This window comes from Lissotriton vulgaris, chromosome 7, assembly GCF_964263255.1.
Source record: "Lissotriton vulgaris chromosome 7, aLisVul1.2, whole genome shotgun sequence".
Classification (NCBI taxonomy): Eukaryota; Metazoa; Chordata; class Amphibia; order Caudata; family Salamandridae; genus Lissotriton; species Lissotriton vulgaris.
Genome location: NC_141695.1, coordinates 1,650,784,135 through 1,650,808,864, shown reverse-complemented (window position 1 = coordinate 1,650,808,864; position 24,730 = coordinate 1,650,784,135). Strand labels below are relative to the sequence as shown.

General features: G+C 50.5%; 1 protein-coding gene across 1 annotated transcript in view; it reads left to right on the top strand.

Annotated features, from left to right (window-relative positions):
- LOC147706209 (piezo-type mechanosensitive ion channel component 2-like) overlaps nt 1-24,730 on the top strand; it is a 612,835-nt gene that overhangs the window by 558,947 nt on the left and 29,158 nt on the right. Inside the window, exons 46-48 of the mRNA XM_086929599.1 lie at nt 425-594; nt 1,819-1,935; nt 4,607-4,686. Coding sequence (XP_086785725.1) covers nt 425-594; nt 1,819-1,935; nt 4,607-4,686 — 367 coding nt within the window. The remainder of the gene's footprint in view (nt 1-424; nt 595-1,818; nt 1,936-4,606; nt 4,687-24,730) is intronic.

Genomic DNA, 24,730 nt, shown 5'->3' with positions numbered 1-24,730 from the left:
TATCAGAGATCTTTTGTTCCTTGCCGTATGAGGAAGTGGGGGTGTGTGGCCAATGATGTGTAGATATAGTGAAGTGAGTGGGTTAAAAAGGTAGGATAATCCAAATAACACTTTTATTCAGGCTGGTTATCCACCTCAATAAAAACATACAGAGTGGCAGCTTCCCTGACGTGAAGGTTCAGTTAATGCCTTTACGGGCGCAGAGCTCTAGCCAACTTTTGACAAACCAGTTTGCATCTGAATGTTTATTGGTGCTGATATGTGCACTGTTTTGTGCTGCAAGAATTATATGAGCAGTCATGTAAACATATGGTAAATTTGGGCCTATGTTTAGAATGCATTTTTGAAGGGGAAATAGTACTATGCTATAATGAAAAAGGCTCTAGCACATTTGTATTACTAACATACCCCTCTTTTTCCTAAGTCTGCTATGCAGTTTATAGTGAACTATATGCCTGAGGATATCATAATCGCTAAAATTAAGAGCAATGCCAGCTTACTTTGGAGCATCAGTCCTGCCAGTCGGGAAGCGATGATCCAAGAACTCTCCAATTCCACTCAAATATACATCGACGTCTACTGGACCTTTCTCAGGTAATTTAAATATGAGGTACTTGCACACATATCGAGTTGGTTGTAAGTGAGGTGAAAAACATTGCATTTTGTTAATATATAAGGGTACTTACCAGGGCAAGGACTCCTGATTGATTCGAAAAATGGTGAAATGAGCAAAAATAGAAAACCAGTTTAAGTATCTAAAATTTGATTATCATACTGCGTCGGTGTCATCACAGAAAAAGCAAGATGTACAAAATGATTGTCATGCACATTTTACAGCAATGAAGAAAAGTAAATAACTTCATCAGTTGCAAAAGAGACCTCCAATAAAAGGGACTTCAATAGTTTTTCAGAACCAAAGATAAGCAGGTATTAATCCAACCTAAAGGAAAAGTTGCAAATTGATATGGAACCTCCATTAAAAGACAGGGATTGGTCTTCTTAGAACCATTTAGGTGTTTTGTGACAGAAGAAGAGTAAACACCTTGCACATCAGAGGTTTCTAGCATAGGGCAAGGAGGGCTACATCCACAGTCAGTAGTAATTCTAAATTTCCGGCAAGAATCCATCCCGCCCTATTGGATCTACAGTCTATACTTCAGTTTTATCAGGAGTTTTTAGTCAGCTATGAACTCACCAAGTGGCCTGACATTCATGGTCAGAGAAAGGCGTAACTATTGGATGGAAATTACACCCTGTGTCTTGCATGTGCAATAACCTGATGGCTGCTATGTAACTGTCCATGTGTAATCACAGTCCTGTCAGAAGAGAGAAATAATCTCCTACATTTCCTTAAAAATAAGAGAAATTGGCTGACCAGCAAAGATGTAATCTCAGTGCTCACCAAAAATTTCAGAATGTGTACCTTATACCTGATACATGATCCTGGTCTTTACAGTCAGTATTTTGGGTTTTGATGAACACAGTTTAAATCATTTACAGACATGCAGGAAAAGGGCCATTCCATCAGATTGAAAGTTCCCAACTAAAGTAGAAATCGCAAGAAGACTGCCAAAATGTCCTTGTGGAAGAATGTGTTATTCCCATTCTCAGTGTCTAATGTTTCTGATGTCTATACAAGATAAAAGAATATCACAGCAAGGATTGCACTAATGGAGGAGGGTTATTTCACTGTAAGTATTGTCAATTGTGTTATGCATTTTCTCTTATTAAGGGCAGGCTTAGTGTGGTATCTGGATAATCAAGTAATATTTTTTGTTCAAATCCTTCAAAGGCTCTTTTCCCTTGATATTGTTTTAGGAATGCATCCATTGTGAAGAGTGTGGAAGCATCTGGCAAGTACACAGTGTGCTATGAAGAGAAGTCCATGAGAGACCAGATTGTCCAGATGCTAAAAGGAGAAAGTTCTGAGCCCATGTAGGTGTTCCTTCAGCTTCTATGTGTACCTTCCAGATGACGAACTAAGTAGTTTGATTGAGGTGCACTGGGAGATATGTCTTTTCCATTGAGTGAAGCTATGTTTATGTTCAGGTTTTATATATGGTTTAATCCTTCCAGTTGACATGGTTGTATGTACTTTCAGTGCCCAGTTCTTACAGCCATTTACTGCTGGAAAACTCCCTTTATGACTGTAAATGGCTTGTCAAGTATCTGCGAAATTATGCCTAGCATGCATAACTGTAAATGGTTTTACTGCTGTATAATTCTTCAGTATTGGCTTTTTTAGATTTGCATGCTTAAATCTTTCTCATGGTTGAACTGGGAACCTCCAGTACATATTGAGCATTAGAGAAAACAATTTCCCATAGAAACAACTACAGTAAGTGTATGTGTAGTAGTCATTCAACCTCATTTGAAAGACCCAAACGTGAGCCAATGAGGTTGAAGGGCCATGAACTCCACTCCTCCCTGATATCCTTAACTTTCAGATTTTCACCATACTTTGTGATTGCATGCTGTCTCCATTGAGCCCAGCTCAGTTTGCTATGGTGTAATTTCTGGGTGTTTTCTTGGTTTATCTGATTCCCGTGGCAGTTTTCTACTTGAATTTCTCTCTCTGTGGGGTTTGGTCCAGATTTTGCCCTCATCGCCAGGATGTTGGATTCTTAAAGGAAAGTTGTCTTCAGGCCCTACGTAACATGTGGAATAAGACAACTTCACACAGGACCCGCATGAGTATAAATAAAAGTATTGGCAGTTTTGCAGAACAGTCTCTTGAAACAATGATCCAGGAAAGTGAGAGCAGGGTGCTATAACATCTCAAGATGGAGGAATCTCACTCCTCTGTGGAAGAATCAAAGAGCCCTTCCTCTTCTTCCAAGAATAGTCACAATTGTGATAAGGATAATGGGGGAAAGCCTTCTACATCAGTAAAGTCTTTAGTCACGAAACCCTCTGTTAAGATGCCTATAAATTCTGGCAAATAAACATGGGTGAGGCCTCCACTTAGGCTTCTGCCGGTGTATTCAACTGAAATTCTTTTGCCATCTTCTCCGGTACCACAACCATCCTGAGCATCCAAAGTAAGTCCTTGATAACAACATCTTTATGCATGAAGCCAAAATCATTGTTGATGGCTACACTGTCTACAGTCCTAAAGTCAACATCCCCATTGTTGATATTGCTACTGTTGACAGTCCCCAAGTCAACTTTGCTCCCCTTAACGTGCCCCTCCCTTTGAAGACACCACCATAGACAGTTTTAACTGCAAATTAGTCAATGACATCACCAAGGACAACAAAGTCAAAGGCTGTAGAAGATACTTTGCAGATGCCTGGACAGTTTACATCATTTGCATCTGAAAAGTCGGGTATCTAGCATTACCAGATTTTGCTAAATAAAGTATTTTCCGCTGCAAGCTATTTGAAATGAAGGCAGAAAGATTCAGATAATGATATTTCAATTGGACCTGATTATAGCACTGATGTTCTGAGATTTAAGTGCCAAGAACATTATGATCAGGAAGAGGATCAGTTTGATCCAAAGAAACTTACATTTTTTTCTGAGTTCCATCCAGAGGAGTGACAGACTTTTCCTTATGGACATTACTATTATGAGAGACACTTTATGATAAACCATGATATGAGCCTCCAGTGATTCACATAACTTTAGACCTAATTAAGAATCTTCAGTTCTTTATGACTGATTATTATTTCAGATTTCCTCAAACATAATGGCCCGACAATTCACGCTACAATGACCCCAGCAACAACTGGTAATGTGAGATCTGCACTTTGTGCTGCAGCAACAGCAGCCCGCTGTGACCGCCAACACAAAACTCTAGCAAAGACCATCTTTGATTCTTGAGCAGTTCTTCTCTCTTTAGCAATGACAGCCAGCGCTACCCGGTCTGCTCTTCGCACTACAGCGACAACCATCGAGGATCTGTCCCTGCTCTTCAAAGCCTCCACGATCACGACTGGACTCTTTGAACCCGACTTTGAGAAAATAACTTTTTCAGCTGGATTAACCTGGGCCTTCTATCTAGCCCTGCTCCATTGCGGATGGCCTAAACTTGTGACTTTCTCCAAGTCTAGTACGACCAGATAACTGCGAGTGGTGTTTTGTTATTCAAGGCGCAATTCTTATGAAATTGCATATCTTAAGTTCTACTGATTGGATTTTTGTTGTTTCTGCCTCATTTTGTTGAGTGAAATGTATGACTTTGTATTTTTCTTACATTGTGTTTTCACATTAATACTGTTTGTGTGCTGCATAAATACTTAACAGAGTGCTTCCAACTGCTTTCGTGCCAAGCTACCAGAGGATTAAGCACAGGTTAATTTAGTGAGCTTTGTGGTTCACCCTGAACCAATTACACTATTTCTTACATATGTCATTCAATTTCACAGACCACAAGAAAACAATTAAATAGGGAAATCACTAAAAAGAACTTGAACAATGAATAGGTTTCATATCAGTTGTCTTCAGTTATGCTTTTGAAAAAAAAGTATTTGTGGAATATTGCAGTTGCTCTGTTGTTTTAAAATCCTAACAAATAGATTTTGCAATAGAAAGTATACTTTGAATGTCATTGTTTGTGTGTTTGGTCAACCTAAAGTCTCTTTGTTATGTTTTTTCCACTCAGCATGCTCCAGGATTTACTCCCTAAATATCTGAGAGGATCCAATGGCCCTGAAGCCAAAATTGCTCATCGATTGCAAGTCGGTATGTATGTGTTGTGTGCTCTGAATGCAGGTTGTCTATGCCGAGTAATCAAAATGAGTTGCATTGTGCACTGGTGGTTTTCTCTCCAGGCATCACTGTATCAAAATAACATTAATTCAAACCTATAAATAACAAGCATTTACAATGCAACGGTTTTGCCTTTGGAAAAGTTAGAGCTATTAGCGTTGTAAATGACACATTTTTTATTTATGTGTTCGTTTTGAAAACCGATAAATAAATGGCATTGTCATTTACAATGCCAATAACTTAATCTCTCGCAAATGGCGCACATACACCCACAGAGAGCCCCCCCACACAGAGACCCCCACACACACACAGGGCCCCCCACACACACACACACACAGAGCTCCACACACCCACACAGAGCCCCCACACACAGCCTCCCCTCACACCCACACAGAGCTCCCCCACACACCCACACAGAGCCCCCCCACACACCCACACAGAGCCCCCTCACACACCCACACAGAGCCCCCCACACACCCTCACAGAGTCCCCCACACACCCACACACCTTCACAGAGCCCCCACACACCCTCACAGAGCCCCCCACACCCTCACAGAGCCCCCCCACACCCTCAGAGCCCCCCCCACACCCTCACAGAGCCCCCCACACACCCTCACAGAGTCCTCCACACACCCTCACAGAGCCCTCCACACACCCACACAGAGCCCCCCACACACCCACACAGAGCCCCCACACACCCTCACAGAGCCCCCCACACCCTCACAGAGCCCCCCCACACCATCAGAGCCCCCCCACACCCTCACAGAGCCCCCCACACACCCTCACAGAGCCCTCCACACACCCACACAGAGCCCCCCACACACCCACACAGAACCCCCCACACACTGCGAGCCCCCCACACACCCACACAGAGCCCTCACACCCACACAGAGCCCCCCACACACCCACACAGAGCCCCCCACACACCCACACAGAGCCCCCCACACACTGCGAGCCCCCCCGTGCAAGTTATACACTGTTGTTAGAGATGAAACGCATAGGTAACCAACAGGTGTAAAAAGGACTTCAAAGGTGACAGACTGGGGAGAGATGATGATGATGTAGGAGTGAGAGAGAGAGGGATTGTGCAGATAAAAGAGGAGTGTGAAAAGGGTTGTACACAGCAAGACGTCTGAGAGGGAGTGTGTAGATAATGGGTAGGTTTGGGTGGGAGAATCTCTTTGTGTAACATCAGGTGTACAAGGCTCAGAAGTACCACGTCCCCTAGGACCTCGAACATCTGGTACAGGTCGGATGCCTCGTTCACTCTCCTGAGGATGGCAGTGGTGAGCTGGGTGATGGGGTACTGTGTCGCGGGCCAGGAGACCCCATGATAGCGGTGTAGGGTGATACAACATGTAGTGTGCAGGTGGAATGAAGAATCGCAAAGGATGAGGGTGGGGAAACAACACAGAGGGTGCGGGTGGCGGAAAGTAACATGGAGGTCAGGGTTAGGGGGAAGCAACAGGCGAAAGAACGTCATGGAGCGGGTGGGGAGGAGCACATGGATTAGAAAGCAACTCTTCGGGGAGACGTACAGGAGGGCAGCATAACATGGACAGGCAGGGGTGAAGCGCGGCTCTGGCCAAAAGGAATGCCCCCCTAGAGCCTCCCTGGGCTCTCAATACAACGATGTGGCCCTGGAGCCTCGGGGCTCCTAATTACAAATGCCCCCCGGAGCCCTCTTAGGGCTTTAACCAATAAGATTAAGCCTTGAGCCTGGCTGGGCTCTTTAACAAAGAATGCGGCCCGAGCCCCCCTGGGCTCAAAATGAGAAATGCGGTCGGGAGCCTCTCGGGACTCGAAATCAAATGGGGCTACTTGGGGGGGGAAAGAAGAAACTGCTCTCGAGCCTCTGTGGGCTCGCAAAACTAAGCAGTGCCCGCAGAGCCCTCTACACATACTATGGGAGTGCCCTCTACTAACAGACTAAATCACAGAGGAACCTCGGAGTCGCACAGCACACGCCCTGAGCAGAAAAGCAGATGCCCATAGAATGTGTGTAAACATTAATCACAACATACTGAGACGAAAAAGCACAAACCGATGCTGCGATTCCAGAACCTTTTCAAGGCGGGCTCTCTCTCTATTCTTGCCATCCATTTCCCAAGACGTTCAACACCCCTCCATCATCTTTTCATGCAGGGGTTTAATCTAGGGTCAGAGCTCGGGCATGACGACAGCACTCATCAATGCACCCCCTCCCCGCCTGTTCCCATTCCCGCCCACAACACATGCCTGGGATCCTTCGACCTGCCGCAAGAAGATCCCAGCAGCATTTCCTCTCCAAGACCCACTGCGGGCGGCGTGGTGGTGCTGCAGGGCTCTCCCGCCTCTGATGCCGCCGGGCTCCCCCAGCTCACGGGAGCCCGGCAGAGCGCCCGCCATGGTTGTTCTCCTGTCTCCCGGGCTGCGGGGGGCGGGACTTTCGGCCGGCCGCGCAGCGATTGGCCGGCCGGAAGAAACAGCCAGCAAAAAAACGCCCAGCTGGAGTGAAAACTTGCCATCCATTTCCCAAGACGTTCAACACCCCTCCATCATCTTTTCATGCAGGCGTTTAAACTAGGGTCAGAGCTCGGGCATGACGACAGCACTCATCAATGCACCCCCTCCCCGCCTGTTCCCATTCCCGCCCACAACACATGCCTGGGATCCTTCGACCTGCCGCAAGAAGAAGGCCGCGCAGGGATTGGCCAGCCGGAAGAAACAGACAGCAAAAAAACGCCCAGCTGGAGTGAAAACGCCCACGGAAGAAAACACGAAAACGGGTCCGCGTTGACGGACAAATTCACCTCCCATGCCCCTCCTGGGGGCATACGAGAGCGGGAGGGGGGGGGCAGGGGCGGGAACGAACACACGGAGAGCGGGAGCGGGAACGAACACACGGAGAGCGGAGGGGGGGGGCAGGGGCGGGAACGAACACACGGAGAGCTGGAGGGGGGGCAGGGGCGGGAACGGGCACTGGCAACAAATCCCCTTCCATTGTGTCGGCTCGGAGTAGAGAGCCGGTCAGGTCTGCGTCCTCACATGGAGAGCCATCCAGCTGGTGTGAGGAAGGATGCTGCAGAAAGAAGAAAAAAAAAAACACGCCCACCGCCCGATGACGAGGCAAAAAGGGTGGAGATGGAAAAAATCTCGGGGACGCCCCCGAATCTGGTCCGGCCTTGACGGACAGATCTCTGTTCCAATGGCTAGCCTCCATTTATGGAGCTAGCCAATGGAACAGAGGGCGTATTCAAGTGTCCCTTACTGAAAACTACAGATTTCTCCTGGGGGCGGAGCTAAAGCTCCGTGCCCCAGGCAAAACCTAAAAAGCATTGTTATGAGAATGGTAGGAATGATTGATTCCTGTAAGCATGACCTACACAGATACAGTGGGATCCGTACCAGATTTTCATGACAATTCTGATGACCACTGACTACATATATTTTTTCGATTAAGATTCATTTTATATACATGTAATTTACATAGGTATAGGGGTATATGTTTTGGGGTACTGAGGTATATGTTTTGGGGTGTTTGGGTATTTTAAGGGTTTAGATATAGTTTTGGGTTATGGGGTACAGGGGTAGTTTTAGGGATAGGTATGGGTTTTGGGGTACAGGGGTATTTTAGGGTTCAGGGCTAGGTTTGGGTTTTGGGGTATAGGGGTATTTTTAGGGTTCAGGGGTAGGCTTGGGTTTTGGGGTACAGGGGTATTTTAAGGGTTCAGGGCTAGTTTTGGGGTACAGGGGTATTTTAGGGTTCAGGGGTAGGTTTGGGTTTTGGGGTACAGGGTTATTTTTATGGTTCAGGGCTAGGTTTGGGTTTTGGGGTACAGAGGTATTTTTAGGGTTCATGGGTAGGTTTGGGTTTTGGGGTACAGGGGTATTTTACGGGTTCAGGGCTAGGTTTGGGGTACAGGGGTATTTTAGGGTTCAGGGGTAGGTTTGGGGTTTGGGGTGCAGGGGTATTTTTAGGTTCAGGGCTAGGTTTGGGTTTTGGGGTACAGGGGTATTTTTAGGGTTCAGGGGAAGATTTGGGTTTTGATGTACAGGGGTATTTTTAGGGTTCATGGCTAGGTTTGGGATTTGGGGTACAGGGGTATTTTTAGGGGTTAGGGATAGGTTTGGGTTTTGGGGTACAGGGTATATTTATAGGGTTAAGATGGGTTAGTGTTTAAGGGTGTTGGGGTATTTTAAGGAGTAAGGGTGGGTTATAATTATGGGGTGCAGGGGTATTTAAAGGGAGCAGGGTGGACACCCGGAGCTGGAATGTACAGAACCTGGGAAGAAAAAACAATGAAATATTGGGCACAACGCTCGCATTTTTTTTCCGTAATCCCGCACACGCCCCCGCCCGCAGCACACGATATGAGACATGGCATGAAGGGCGGAACATACCACACTCCCCAAGCGTTTGTCACGCCCACAGCACAGCGCAGATACGCCGACAAGGGACTACTTTGCTGGCACGGTTCTTTTACCTTTTAAATGTATATGGTGGGCATCTGCATAGCCTATGTCCTTCTGCTGCAACTGCCCTTTCCAACGCTGTATTGGGTGTTGTGATTGGTGCTGTGGTTCCGGAGATTACCCGCCTTAAAGGTTTGGGCTCTCTTTACTATATTAGTATAGATATAGATTTATGTCCTCATGTTGTTATAATAGGCAGTATCACATGTTTGGCAGATGTGGCTTTGCGTCTTTTTCAGCTGAGAGGGTGACTGCAACTATTAAACACACAAAATGTAGTCATACTGAACAATACCCAGCACTCCCATTCCCCAGGTCATGTCCACAATTGATCACGGGCCACCCAGTACCCATAACGATCCAGCAAACAATTGTTTGTCCGTCTGAAAATTGAGGGGTTCCTAGCCGTCCATAGTGTGCATACATTAGTCGCCCCACCCACAGTCCACATAACTTGCACACCCTCCCCTCCAGACCGGGCCAGGCGTCGGCACCCATCTTATCACAGTCCCTTAACCCATCATCAAGTACAAACCAGAGCAGAAAAGATACATCATACATTATGAGCACATCATTAGATCTCCTGTCATTGGAGTGATGTGTGGTCCACCACTTAGTACCTCCGGGATCTCCTCCAATCCTGGGGGACCCAATGGGCAGTGTGAGTTCACCATGTCCAAATCAGAGTCTCTGGTATCTGTACCTGGCTGACGCTACAGCCTTTTCAATTTCAACACATTCATAGGGCCTTCAAATGTCGGCTTGTGCCCTCGTGGGTTTACTGAGATTTTTCTCTGGGATCAATGCCTGCTTTTATGGGTTTCCACCCCTCTCTAGCTTCCATGGGTGAGTTGGGTGGCATCTCTCCTTTCATTTCCAGCCAACCCACGCCTCCTTCTGTGTAGAAAAAAAATAATGTTTTGTCACCATCCAGAACTCTAAATTTCTCCAGGTACAGCAGTGCATATTTAATTTCTAGGTGAAGTGGCTGTTTCACCATGTGGAGTGACTCATGCTGTCTCCTTAACCCTGCCAAGTAATCTGGTAAGATTGTAATAGTGCTTTTTTCCACTGTACACGGGTCCTTGGCTCTGGCTATTTGCAAAATGTTTTCTCTGTCCCTACTACTGGCCGTGGGAGTGCCCCACCAGGTATCATGTGGGCCCCCTCCACTGAAAAGAAGGTGGAAGTCTTGTCAACCAAGAGTTGCTCTGTCAACCAGGTCTCTAAATATAGGTCCATTATCGGGTCCTATACACTGTTGGGTAGTCCCACTACGCAAATGTTAATTCGTCTGGAGAGGCCCACTATCATCCACCCTGGAGTCTAGCACAACAATTTTTCTTCTGAGCTCCTCCAGCTGTGTCTGGGTTGTCATCATGGAGGGGCATATAGATGCTAGCATTGAATCCATGTTGCTCACCCTCTCCCTCAAACCCCACACCCAACATCAGGGTATTCTAAGAAACTCTTAAGTTTACTCACAGCAGCTAGGAGTGTCATGAACTTCTCTGCATGAACTTGGAGCAGTCGCTCCACAGTGTTCGACTGGGCTGCTGGGATCTGGTCCTCTGGTGGTTGCTAGATCAGCTTCACTCCATCCCCATCTTGCCGGCCTTTGGCTTGACCATGTCAAGGCAAAGGACATCCCTGAGGCCAGCCAGTCAGCGGCGAGAGGCGGACACCCACCTGATGCAGTTTGCAAGGTGGGTGGTGGTGGGGTCCCAGCTCCTGGCAGGAGTCTTGTAGATGGAGTTAGGCTGAAAGCCAGTCCCCACTGTCGCTTGAGGTCACCAGCTCTCCGAATCTGCCCCCCGGTACACCAGAATGGAGGCAGCGAGGGAAATGATACAATTGCAGGCCCCAACTTTTGTCGCTGGATTCCGGATAACATCCCCCAGTACAACCTTAGAGTAGTGGATTCCTTTGTTCTCAGGCCACAAGACAGCTGTAATCCTCTTGGGACGGGAGGCTTGTTAATGCGCGTTGGGGGGCTCTCAAAATCTAGTCCCAAGGCTACCATCAGCGCACCTTACCTTCCATGTAGACCCCCGTTCAACCCACCATCAAGGCCCAATTGGGCCAATGTCATTCCAGGCCTGCTGCGGGGAAGTTACAACAGAGGGGTCCTACCAGTGCTCACCCGAGCCACAGGGCCCAATGTCCTTATCCGTCTCCCCGGGGCCACACAAAAGGTCACTGCTCAAGGGGGAGGAGTCGCAAATGTCTCCTTGTGGTTGCTCACAAAGGCAGCATCAGACTATCCCACGAACCGCGGACATCCGGGAGCACCACACCCACCTCAAACCAACACAGGAGGAGGCCAAAAACAGCACCCCGGTGCAGCAAAAACACTGTCCCCTCAGGCGTCCACACGAAGGGGGAATGCAGGCTAAGGCAGCAGGATAAATTCAGGTGGTGCGAAGGTATCAGCGTTTATGTACCCTCTCGATCTGGCTTACCATATTAAGGAAGCAACTCTAGTTACTGACCATTAAATTTGATGATTGCCTATCAATTTAAATATTGACATGAAGGATGCTTTCTTTCATCTTTCAATTTGCAGCACATTCCTCACATTGTCCTGCAGTATATCCTTCAGTTCCAGTAGTAGTAAATCTGAAAGAAACACGTTAGTATTAGATTCCTTACCTTAGAATATCCCAAGGCGTCAGTCTGGATCCGGAAACTTTTGCATAGCAGTACCCCTGTGCGTCGGTAGGCGTCGTCTGCAGGCGTCCCCTGCGGCTCCGCGTCCGTCGTTGGCGTCGTGCGCCGTGATGACGTCGCTGGAGTATATAGACGCCGCCTCCGCGCGCTGACGTCAGTTCTTCTTTTTTCCGCGCCAGTAAGCGCAGATCCGAAGAGCAGTACTCCGGTCTTTTGACCAAGTTTTGTTAACTTCTTATAATCTTTTTGGTGCCGGTAGGATGCCCGGTTTCAAGAATTGTGACGGTTGTGACCGCACAATGTCGGTCACGGACCATCACCGACTCTGCCTCCGGTGCCTGGGCCCCGACCACGACGTGGACGCCTGCGTCGATTGCCGGGCCCTGACTAATAAGGCTAGACGGGAGCGGTCCCGCAAGCTACTCGAGGTCCGGGTGTCGGCCCCGCGTCGAGAGCGGTCCCGGTCCGGCCGGAGGTCCAGGGAGCGTTCGAGGGAGCGGTCGCGGAGCCGTGCCGAGCGCTCCGGAAGTCGTCACCATTCGTCGGGCTCCTCAGGTAAGAAACACAAGAAGTCGGGGCGTCGTCATCGTACCCCCGACTCCCCCCGACGCTCGCGCGACGCGCCCGGGGGTTCGGGTGACCCTACCCCGCGGCTCCGCGAGAGTCGCCGGCGCGGCCTGCTCCATACCCTCCGGTCCCTGGGCTAGGTGCGACGCCTGAGGAGATTGAGGCGTTCCTCATGGCCATGAGGGCGCTCACTTCTCCGACGGGGCCTACGGCGCCTTCTGGCCCAGTGCTACTGTCCGGGGGCCCTGGCGGTTCGGGTGTCCCTGCCTCGACGCCATCGGGTGCTCCGGCCCCGGTGCCGCCGACGGCTCCGACCCCGGCGCCGCAGGGGCCTTCGGGGTCGACGCCGGCTGGTCTACCGGCCTCTCCGGCGCCGATTCCATCGGGGTTACCCCCGACACCGTCCCCGCGTGGCGCCGGTTCTCCTGTGCCGGCTCCGGGCGGCGTCGTCCCCATACCCTCCCCGAATCCGGACGCGGAGTCGGACCGGCGACGCTCGACGCCGGGCTCGACGCCGATGGGGCCTGTGAACCCATTGTTGACTCCGAATATGGAGATGATGTAGAGTACGGAGAGGGTTGGGAGGGGTCTGAGGACCCTCTGTCCCGTGAGTGTCAGTACGACGTGGACTGGTCAGGTGACTTGGGTGATGCCAGTGGTCTGGACGACTCTCCTAACCCTGGCTTTGTCTCGCCTCCTACCGTGGCATCGGAGGAGGGGGCTGCTTATTCAGTGGTGTTGATGAGGGCTGCCAAGGCCTTACACCTTGAGCTCCCCGTCGCGGCCGTGAGGCCTAACATCCTCACTGAGGTCTTCAAACCGCAGTCATGCCCACAGGAGCCACTGCTGCCGTTTAACGAAGCCTTGTCGGACGTTCTTTTGGGCACGTGGTCCAGGCCCTCTTCAGGTTCGCCTGTTGATAGGAACGTGGCCAGACGCCACCGTCCGTGTCCGGACGACCCCAAGTTCCTGTCCACCCATCCCACCCCTGAGAGTCTGGTGATCCAGGCCTCGACTTCCCAGACCGCATTCCCGTCGGCCCCACCCGACCGGAAATCTAAGAGGTACGACCAGTATGGCAAGAAGGTCTTCTCGTCCCGGAGTTTGGGACTGCGGTCTTGCAACACCGCTTGCCTCTTGGGCCGCTACACCCACTCTGTGTGGGATACGGTCGCGGAACTGCTGCCAGAATGCCCCATGGAGGTGCGGGCGAAGCTCAGCAAGGCTGTGGCTGAGGGCCGAGACGCAGCAAAATATTCCATACGGTGTGGTCTTGATACGACCGACTCGCTGGGCAGAGCGATGTCCACGACGGTGGCGATTCGTCGCCACGCCTGGCTGAGATCCGCCAACTTTTCGGCAGATGTCCAAAATGCCTTGATGGACATGCCGTTTGATGGCTGTCGCCTGTTTGGTGACAAGGCGGACCACGCCCTGGAGCGCTTCAAGGACTCCAGGGTCACGGCCAAGTCCTTGGGTCTCTCGACCCAGCGCCAGTAAACGGGTTCGTTTCGCTCCTTTCGTGGCCAAGGAAGGGGCGTCCCCACACGTGTTGCCAGCCACGCGCCGCAACAATCTTATCAACGCGGTGGCGGCCGTCGGGGTCAACGGCGAGGTCAGGCCACACCTCCCCCCGCAGCATCAGCCTCCAAATCCTCCTAGTCCGTGCTTTCAGGCCCATGCGACGCCAGTGGGTGGCAGGGTTCGCCATCACCACGCCCGCTGGCGCGCAATCACATCGGACAGGTGGGTGCTGCAACTCGTCCGAAGGGGCTACTCCCTCCCCTTCGAGACCAATCCTCCAGCCATGCCACCGCAGAACCACCGTGTGTCGGGGGACCACTTGACACTTCTGCAGGAGGAAGTTACGGCCCTCTTGGCCAAGGGGGCCATCGAGCGCGTTCCTGGGCCAGAAGTAGGGCGTGGTTGCTATTCCCACTACTTTCTGGTGCCCAAGAAGGACAAAGGGGGCCTACGTCCTATCTTGGATCTACGGAACGTCAACGGCTTCCTCCGGAAGGAGAAGTTCAAGATGTTGACATTAGCTCAGGTCTTGGCTGCTCTAGACCCACAAGACTGGATGGTAGCGTTGGACTTGCAGGATGCGTATTTTCACATCCCCGTCCTGCCGGCCCACCGGCGTTACCTGCGGTTCACGGTAGGCCAGGAGCACTTTCAGTTTATCGTGCTCCCCTTCGGCCTTACCAGCGCCCCACGGGTGTTCACAAAGGTGATGGCGGTGGTCGCAGCCCATCTGCGCAGGTTAGGGGTTTCAGTCTTCCCCTACCTAGACGACTGGTTGTTGAAGGCGGGCTCTCCCCAGACAGTCGTCCACCACCTTCAGATGACGGCAGACCTCTTGCACGACCTGGGGTTCTCCATCAATGTGCCGAAATCACACCTGTGTCCCTCTCAAAAGCTCCTTTTCATCGGAGCGGTTCTGGACTCGGCGCAGTTTCGGGTTTATCCTCCGGAACAGCGGGTCCGGGATATACAGGCTTTGATTCCCATCTTTCAGCCGCTATCCCGGGTTTCGGTCAGGTTGACGCTGCGGCTGCTGGGGCTGATGGCTTCCTGCATCCTTCTGGTGCATCGCGCCAGGTGGCGGATGCGGGCTCTGCAGTGGGACCTGAAGTTTCAGTGGGCCCAGCATCAGGGCAACTTGTCCGACCACGTCTTGATCTCGGAGGGCACTGCGAGACAACTGCAGTGGTGGCTTACGGACCGCGATTGGGTCAGAGGCAGATCCCTCTCCCTTCCCCAACCGGAGCACGTCATCGTGACGGACGCGTCCCTCCAGGGCTGGGGAGGCCACTTGGGAGAGGCGGAGATCAGAGGCATCTGGTCTCCGGCGGAGTCCCGGCTCCATATCAACTTGTTGGAGCTACGAGCCATTCGTCTAGCACTGAAGGCATTCCTCCCCTTTGTCAACGGGAGTGTGGTGCAGGTGTTCACGGACAACACCACCGCCATGTGGTACTGCAACAAGCAGGGCGGGGTGGGGTCGTGGACCCTTTGCCAGGAGGCTCTGCGTCTCTGGCAATGGCTGGAACGTCAGGGCGTGACTCTGACGGTTCAACACCTGGCAGGTTCTCTGAACGCCAGGGCGGACGAACTCAGCCGTCGGTGCTCGATGGATCACGAATGGCGTCTGAACTCGGATGTGGCGCAAGGCCTCTTTCTGCAATGGGGAGAGCCTTGGTTAGATCTATTCGCCACAGAAGAGAACGCGCAATGTCATCAGTTCTGCGCGTTGGAGTTTCCAAGACGGCACTCGCACGGCGACGCCTTTCGGCGCGAGTGGAGTTGCGGTCTGTTATACGCCTTTCCGCCTATACCACTTCTGCCCAGAGTGCTGAAGAAGATCAGGCGCGACCGGGCCCAAGTCATCCTTGTGGCTCCGGACTGGGCTCGAAGGTACTGGTATCCTGAGCTACTCAGCATGTCAGTCGGTCCCCCGATCCACCTGCCCCTTCAGGAGGACCTTCTGTCGCAGCAGCAGGGGACGGTCTTCCACCCGAACCTGTCCAGCCTCCACCTCCATGCGTGGAGATTGAGCGGCGGCAGTTGAGGCCATTTGACTTGCCTCCTGAAGTCTGTGATGTGATTCTGGCAGCCAGGCGTCCCTCCACAAAGTCGGTATACGACTGTCGGTGGAACAGATTTGTGGCATGGTGCACAGCAAAGGCTGTGGACCCTCTTTCTGCCCCTCTTTCCGAGGTTCTTCTTTTTCTTCTCTCTCTTGCCCAGCAGGGCTCTGCTCTGGGCACTATCAAGGGCTACCTTTCGGCCCTTTCAGCCTTTCTGAGGCTTCCTGATCAGCCTTCTTTGTTCAAGTCCCCTGTTGTAACGAGATTCTTGAAGGGCATCACACACATGTATCCTCCTGTTCCGTTTGTGATGCCTCAGTGGGACTTGAGCCTGGTTCTAACCTTTTTGATGTGTGCTCCCTTTGAGCCACTTCATTCCTGTCCTCTCCGTCTCTTGACTTTGAAAACAGCCTTCCTGGTTGCCATCACCTCTGCCAGGAGAGTGAGTGAGCTCCAGGCTCTTTCTGTCAAACCTCCTTTCTTGTCCATTCATCCAGACAAGGTGGTTCTAAGGACTAGACCTTCTTTCCTGCCCAAAGTAGTTTCTGCTTCTCACATCGGGCAGTCCATCACCCTCCCCTCCTTCTTCCCGCCTCCGCATCCTTCAAAGGATGAAGAGCGGCTCCATCGTCTGGACCCAAAACGTGCGCTTTCATTGTACATGGATCGCACACGCCAGTTCCGGGTGGATGACCAACTGTTTGTTGGCTACGTGGGTGCGAAGAAGGGACGGGCGGTACATAAACGGACCATCTCTCGGTGGGTTGTTCTGTGCATCAAAGCGTGCTACTCTTTGGCTCGGAAGAAGCCTCCTGTTGGGCTGAGGGCCCATTCCACTCGGGCCACGGCGGCTACTACTGCCCTGGGCCGGGGAGTCCCCTTGCAGGACATTTGCCAGGCGGCTACGTGGGCCTCGCTGCACACCTTTGCGAGGCACTACTGCCTGGACAGTTAAGTCCGGAGGGATGGCTTCTTTGGCCGTTCTGTCCTCCAGGACTTTCTGGTGTAGGAGTGTATTGGTTCGCAGACCCACCACCGGGGTTGGTATTGCTGGGGTATCTATTCTAAGGTAAGGAATCTAATACTAACGTGTTTCTTTCAGATGAACAAGTTACTTACCTTCGGTAACGATATATCTGTAAGAAACATTAGTTAGTATTAGATTCCTTACCTACCCACCCATCCTCCCCGTTCTGCGAACTGATACCTAGGGTTAAGGACAATCCCTTTCAGGGCCCTAGTTTCAAATGGCACCAGTGTTGGTTCTCACATGGCTCTGCGTGTTCTGGCGCGGAAAAGCTGTGTGCAAAGAACTGACGTCAGCGCGCGGAGGCGGCGTCTATATACTCCAGCGACGTCATCACGGCGCACGACGCCAACGACGGACGCGGAGCCGCAGGGGACGCCTGCAGACGACGCCTACCGACGCACAGGGGTACTGCTACGCAAAAGTTTCCGGATCCAGACTGACGCCTGGGGATATTCTAAGGTAAGGAATCTAATACTAACTAATGTTTCTTACAGATATATCATTACCGAAGGTAAGTAACTTGTTCTTTGAGTAGGAATAGTGGCTATAGATTCCAGGGTATACTCAACTCGCCTCTACCTGGCTAGCTCATTTGGTTTGTCCTTACAGCTGTAAACCTCCAACAAACGAAACCCCTACTATTGAGATTGGTGTGCTATGAGGGTCTCCTGTTTGCATTGCTGTTGCTATTTTTAAAAACAATATGGTATCTTGATGAGGAACACTCTAAGGGCGATATTATTCTATAGATATGTTGAGGACACACATAATATTCAAACACCAACCAATAATTAAGACCTCTACTGTAATGTTATTAATTAAGGTCTGCTACTAGATGTGCCATAATAAATTAACAATAAACCCTTTGAAAATACATCTATTGGTAGTGGAAACACCAGATTCATTATGCCAACCACAATCTGTTTCACTTTTCCCTATCTTAAGCTTTTCTGTAATGGGAATTGCTCTGTTTTTTTTTTATTTGTTTTTTTTATTTTTTAAACTTTATTGTGCAATTAGTTAAGATTACAACCATGGGCCTACAACCACAGGGGCCGGCCGCTAGAACACGTAAAAGCGACCATTGTTTAGCACAAAAATGTGGCCGATCTCCTAGAGGTCTGGCAATAATACAGGATACGATCCGCAGCAACACAGGATAAAAGCAGGATATAATAGTATTAATAGTATTTTGTTTTTTATAAAAAGAACAAAGAAAAGAAACAAACAAATCTCAAGTCATAAAACATTATATACGAAGTTGTGTTCATTCGGAGGGACCCTAAAATACAAGATGAACGAACAAGCAAGCGGTAGAGATGGTCAGGGGGGAGTCAGTGGGGAAGTCAAAAATCAGGAAGGAAAGTAGACTACACAAGGAATGTCGGATCAGGGAGATAGGGAGATGTCTGGATTATCTTCAAACAGGGGTGTACATATGTTTCCTCGATAGGCGTTCCATTGGCCCCAGATTCTAGTCCACGCCCCAGGTTTGCCCCTAGCCAAATACACAGTCTTCTCTCTAAACATACACCAGTCCATATTCTCCTTCCATACTGACACGGTGGGGGGCCGTTGGGAAACCCACAACTGCGCAATGTCTCTCTTTGCGATCATGTTCCCAAGGGCCGCCCACCAGGCCTGGGCGACGTAATCATTCGGCTCCCACACATTCAACAGACATCTCCGGGCCTCAGGCAGCAGAGCAACTCCGGTGACACGCTCCATTACAGCATGCACCCGAGTCCAATACGCAGCCACCTCCCGGCATTCCCAGATGATATGGAGGAAAGTAGCACTCAAACCACATCCACGCTTACATAACCCATCTGCAGAGAAACCCATGGAGACCAAACGAGGACCGGTAACATACACGCAATGAAGAATTTTGAGTTGGACGAGACGGAGACGGGTGGGAATGGCTACCTCCTTCGGGGAAGACAGTGCAGACTGCCAGTCTTCATCATCCAGTTCCAACCCGTCCCCAATCCAGGCCTCCCTGAGACGCACGAGGAGATCTGCCCGATTGTTGATTAACTTCTTATATATTAGTGAAATCGTACTATCAGGCAGATGACCATCGAGTACTCGGTCTTCCAGTGGGGAGGACTCAGGAACATTGGCATCGGCAGCGAAGACCGATATCAAGGCAAGGCGGACCTGTGCATACCTAAAAAACTCTCTTTCACTGAGCTCATACTCATTCTGTAATGTCTCGAAAGTCTTAACTGCACCCTTCACCCAAAGGTCACCCACTCTGCTTATACCAATCATATCCCATTTCTCAAAACCTTTCGTTGTCCAGAGGCATCCCAATCTCTCCGACGCATACAAGGGGGTCGCACGTGTCAACCGATCCTTCCAGCCTAGGGCAGCATTTGCATCACTCCAGACGTGCACAGCAATCATAGTGGGTCCTGTTAAATTTCTCCCTGCTGCCCTAGAGTAGAGCACCCTGTTGTAATTCCCCCCCGGCAATTGATGCTTGTCCATCTCAAATGCATAGTTGGGCTGGGTGCATACATTGCGTGATTAATTGCGCACAGCTGAGAGGCCCAATAGTACCGCCTGATATCCGGGAGCGCCATGCCCCCGTCATACCAGGGGAGAGTTGGCTTAGCAAGAGCAATTCTTGCACGGCCATCCCAGATGAGCCACCTCTGTAGGCTTTCCACCTCCCGAAAGTAACTTGTCAAACGAATTCTGAAGTGCGTATAAAAACCGTGGCAGGGACATCATTTTAAAAAGCACGACCGAGCGGCGACAGCGGCAATCTACGCCGACGAACCACGTCAAGCTTCAACCTCTGGAGAGGGGAGAGAAGATTGCGCTCGTAACGAGCAACAGGGTCGAGCGATACGAAGATCCCCAAATATTTGAAACCCGTCTGGGAAACCTGAATAGGAAATCTACGTGGCAAGGGAGGGAGGCCACCCGAAATTACATACACACAAGATTTATTCCAATTTATGACTAAACCTGAATTCTTGCCGAACGAGGTGAGAACGTCAAACAAGACGTTAAGCGATTTACGGGGGGAGGTAAGGTATAAGAGAATATCGTCGGCATACAGCGAAATCCGATCTTCAAAATCGGGAGTCCACCGAATGCCCTTGATCGACGGCAAAGAGTAGGGGGGACAGGGGGCACCCCTGTCTCGTACCCCTCCCAAGAGTGAAGGAATTGGATACTCTGCCGTTAACAACCACCTGAGCCAGCGGTTCCCTGTAAAGAAGCTGCACCCACCCTATAAACTCCGAACCGAAGCCAAATTTCGCGAGGGCGGCCCAGAGATAAGGCCACTCTATCGTATCAAAGGCCATCGTGGCATCCAAAGAAGCCAAGATGGCAGGCTCTTGAAGAGACCCCGCCCTCGCGAGAACACCATGCAAGCTTCGCAAGTTGAGTGCGGTGTTCCGATGTGGGATAAAACCAGATTGATCCGATGGATCAGGTCACAAATCACCGTAATCAGACGATTGGCAAGAACTTTGGCCAGGACTTAAGGTTCGGCGTTCAACAGGGAGATGGGCCTGTACGAGGAGCAGCGATCCAGAGGCTTGCCCTCCTTAGGAATTACCACAATTGTTGCTAAACGCGGATCACAAGGGAGGGCGCCAAGGTCTCGTGACTCCAGGAACATATCGCGGAGATATGGTGCTACCTTTGTCGGGTCGCAGTTTGTACAGTTCGATGGGCAAACCGTTCGGGCCCATAGCCTTGCCCGAACGGACAGAACGAATAGCAATCGCAATCTCATCCGCAGACAATGGAGCATCCACTAACTCTCGGTCTTCCTTGGAGAGGCAGGGCAGCGCAATATCGCGCAGCAACAAATGGGAGTCTTCCTCATCTCTATCAGACACCGGGGAATACACAGTACGAAAATAATCCGCAAAACACTCCAAAATCTCACCTGGGTCAGTCACACACTCTTCATTCAAAGTCTGAATCACGGGGACCACACGATTCGCCCTTTCTTTCTTATCAAGCCACGCAATCAATTTACCCGCCTTGTCCCCGACATCATACAATATGCCCTGCTGCTCCCTGTACATTGTTTTGGCAGCATCCGTGACAAGGGACTTATAGTCCAGCTGCTTCAAACCAAGGGCGTGGAGTCCATCCTGGGTGACGCCTGATTCTAGGTCATTCTCCAGTTCAGCTATTTCAGCCTCAAGACGCACAACCTCTTGATTCTTAGTTTTCTTGGCTTCAGAAATTAGGGATAAGGCCTGTCCACGAATAACAGTCTTGAAAGCTTCCCACAGGGACACAGAAGAGGAAACAGACCCCTCGTTTTCAAGGAAGTAGTGGTCTAGGGACTTTATCAAACTGTTACGGGTCTTGGGATTACGCAGATACCAGGGGTTAATGGGGGCGACCCGCCCCGCACCATTCGCCCCAGTATCCATACAAAGCCACAATGGGGAATGATCCGAGATGCCCCGGGCCAGGTGTCTGATCTCTCTAATAGAAGGGGACTGGGCAGCGGGCATGAGAATGTAATCGAGTCTGGAGAGACGTCCATGGGCCCCAGAGTGAAAGGTGTACTGACTCTGCGTCGGATGCATCAACCTCCAGCAGTCTACCAAACCAAAAGTGTCCAAAAAACCCGCCAAGCCATGACTGGGACTTAGAAAGATCCCTAGGGGGGTGACGATCTAAGGTACCAGAAACAACAGAATTAAAATCCCCACCCATAAGTAATGTACCATCAAGGAGCTCCAGCATCACACGTCCGATATCTGAAAAGGTGGAGGTCTGGAGACCCGGGGGAACATATACAGTGAGCAAAGAAAGAGTCTTACCCTCCCACCTACCAGTGAGGGCGGCATAGCGCCCCCTATCGTCGAGGATTACATCGTCAAACTCCAGGGGGAGAGAGGACCGAACAAGAATACCCACCCCCCTAGAACCAGTGGTGAACCCGGAGTGTGCAACCAGGCGATAACCCCACCTATTCATGGCCTGGCACATATTTCCCACCAGATGCGTCTCCTGCAAAAGAAGCACATCGGGGGACAGGCGACGCAAGAACTGCAGTACCGCTCCCCGTTTTATTCGATCACCCAATCCATTGACATTCCAAGATATTAACCTCAACCCACTACGCCCACATCCCATTAAGTGATGCAGAATTCACCCCACAAAGAGCAGAACATTCGAAGCATGGAGAAAAACAATGCGGTGCCTTCAGAAAGAAAAACAAACTCACAAACACCCCTTCCCACCCCCCAACCAACACCTGTTACAACTCCCCCCTCCCTGCACCCCTGCAGTAGGCTAAAAAGCCACCCCAACATGCAGTGTGCCTGTCGCCCTAAGATTTCCCAATCTACAAAAAGACTCTGGAGGAGGAAAGAGGCCCATCCCCCCCGCCACCCTCGGGCGAATATCAGTAAAATACAAGCGTAAGAAAATTATAGAACCCAGCTGTACAAAGTCATGTGTTCGGATATCAGGGTCCGAGACATCACTTCTGTTCAGGCTCACCACCCTGGGCACCATCAGGGTGCTCAGTTCGGTCGTTCCGGGCAGGCAGAGAATCCAGCCAGTTGCTCACATTCTCTGGTCGGTCAAAGAAAAATGTCCGGTCCTCGTACTTCACACGTAGCCTGGTGGGGAACAGCATCGCGTATTTCAGGCTAAGTCACGGAGACGTCGCTTCACACCCTGAAAACCCATCCTTTGCCTCTAGACGAGCTGAGTGAAGTCCGGGTAAAAGTTGACTGTGGAGTTTTCGAATTTCACCGGGCCGCTCACCCTCGAAGCCTGCAGGATAGCATCACGGTCTCTGAAGTGAAAGAGCTTGGCGATGATAGGCCTCGTAGGGGCGCCCGGTTTCAGCTTTCCACCCGGGATGCGATGGGCACGCTCCACTGCAAAGAACTTGCTCAGTCCAGAAGGGGCAAGGTGGTTCAGGACAAGGTCCTCCACCAGGAGATCCATCGAATGATTCTCGGGGTTTTCCGGGACACCTATGACGCGGATGTTGTTGCGTCTTGCCCTATTCTCAAAATCTTCCAGCCGATGAGCCATGAGATCATTAGTTGAATTAAGATTGCCAAGTTCGGTTTGAAGTTCTGACACATCGGCCGTGAGGCTAGAAGTCTTCAAATCCAACGGTTTCACCTTCTCGTTGGTTTTAGACAGGTCGGCTCTAATCAGGGTGACATCGATGGCAACCGTGTCGATTTTGTGAGCAAGAGCCTCATACTGTTGGCCGATGGTCTCCTTCATGCTAGTGATGGCACTCATGACGTCCTGAAGAGACGGCTCAGTAGGCGCGGTCGAATCTTCCTTGGCATCCTCCGGGGTACGGCTGGCGCCACCAGGGGATCCTTTAGATTGAGTATACCGATCCATAATGTTGGTTTGGACCAGTCCCCCGCGAAGGGGCGCCTTAGTTTACCGTTTCTCGGCTTCGGCCTTGGCCGCCATACTGGAAGAAGCGCCCCGGAGGGGCCCGTGAGACCTAGTGAAAATGGCCGCCTGCGGGCAAGTCACCAAAAGTCCACAAAAGCAGGCTCGTGTGGCCGAGGCAAAGACACAGTCCGACCCAACTGCGTGGAGGGTAGAGTCACACTCTGACAAAACAGAGACTGGACAGATCTCCGACAGAACAGAACTGTCCCGCAGTCAGACAATGCCAGGACCCAAAAGTGAAACCGAAAGTTGATGCAGGGCTACTGGGGGAAGACCCCTCAGCCGTTGTTGTTCAACTTCGTCCCGGCGTGCCAATTTGCCTAGTCCCAGGCTTACCGCAGGGTGGGCCTCGAAAGTTCGAATCAACGTAGCTTCGGTTCCCAAAGTCCGAATCAAAATTTTTAAAGAGCTAAGAGATCAGCTGAGGTTCCTCTTCAATAACCCATCGGAAAATTCAGGATTTCGTCAGGATAAGTTGCGAAGAGTGGCGAGGGTCCTGGGAGCTCTGTGCTCACGCGGCCATCTCGGATGCTCGCGTAGCTCCTCCTCCGGGAATTGCTCTGTTAATGCCAACTAACATCATAGAACCACACTGTCCCATTGTTGACTGAGTCATTTTCAATATCTTTTCTCTTACAATCGTAATCTTTTCCCATTAGGGACTTGCTCTATCTCATCAAGAAAAATATGGTCCAGTAGTTATAAACCTTCTATTTTCTTTGTCCTTCTTGATTTCCTGCACTTTTTTACCTCATCGAGTTGTTGCCATTCATGTGCAGCCTCTTCCACATGACCATCTCCTTTTTTGGTGTAAGTTTGTTTGGGATGATCTGTAGAGTAGCAATATGGGCAACTACATGTTTTTTGCAAACACTATGGACCTAGTGTACAAAGCAATTTTGCAATTACAAAGCCTATGATTCACAAAATCGAAGGGTTTGCAACCGCAAAATTGATATGTGTTATGTTTTAAACCCATTTTGTGATTCAGTAACAGGTTACGGAGTCTCAAAATGGGTTTTGAAACCCATAACAAATTGCTGTTTGGTGGGCATAGGTTTACGGTGTTCTTACCAAATGCGATTCGTTAAGGGTTGTATCAATATCACAAAACATTGAAAAGGTACAGACTCCTGAGTTGGGGCGGTAGCACATTCCCAAAAGGCAAGATGTCCTGTTGGAACCACTTGCACTTTGTGAATTTAAAAAACAAAAAATGTTTTTGTTGAGAAGGCAGTACTCTGGGGGACCCCTGCCAACTCTCAAAGAAACTTAA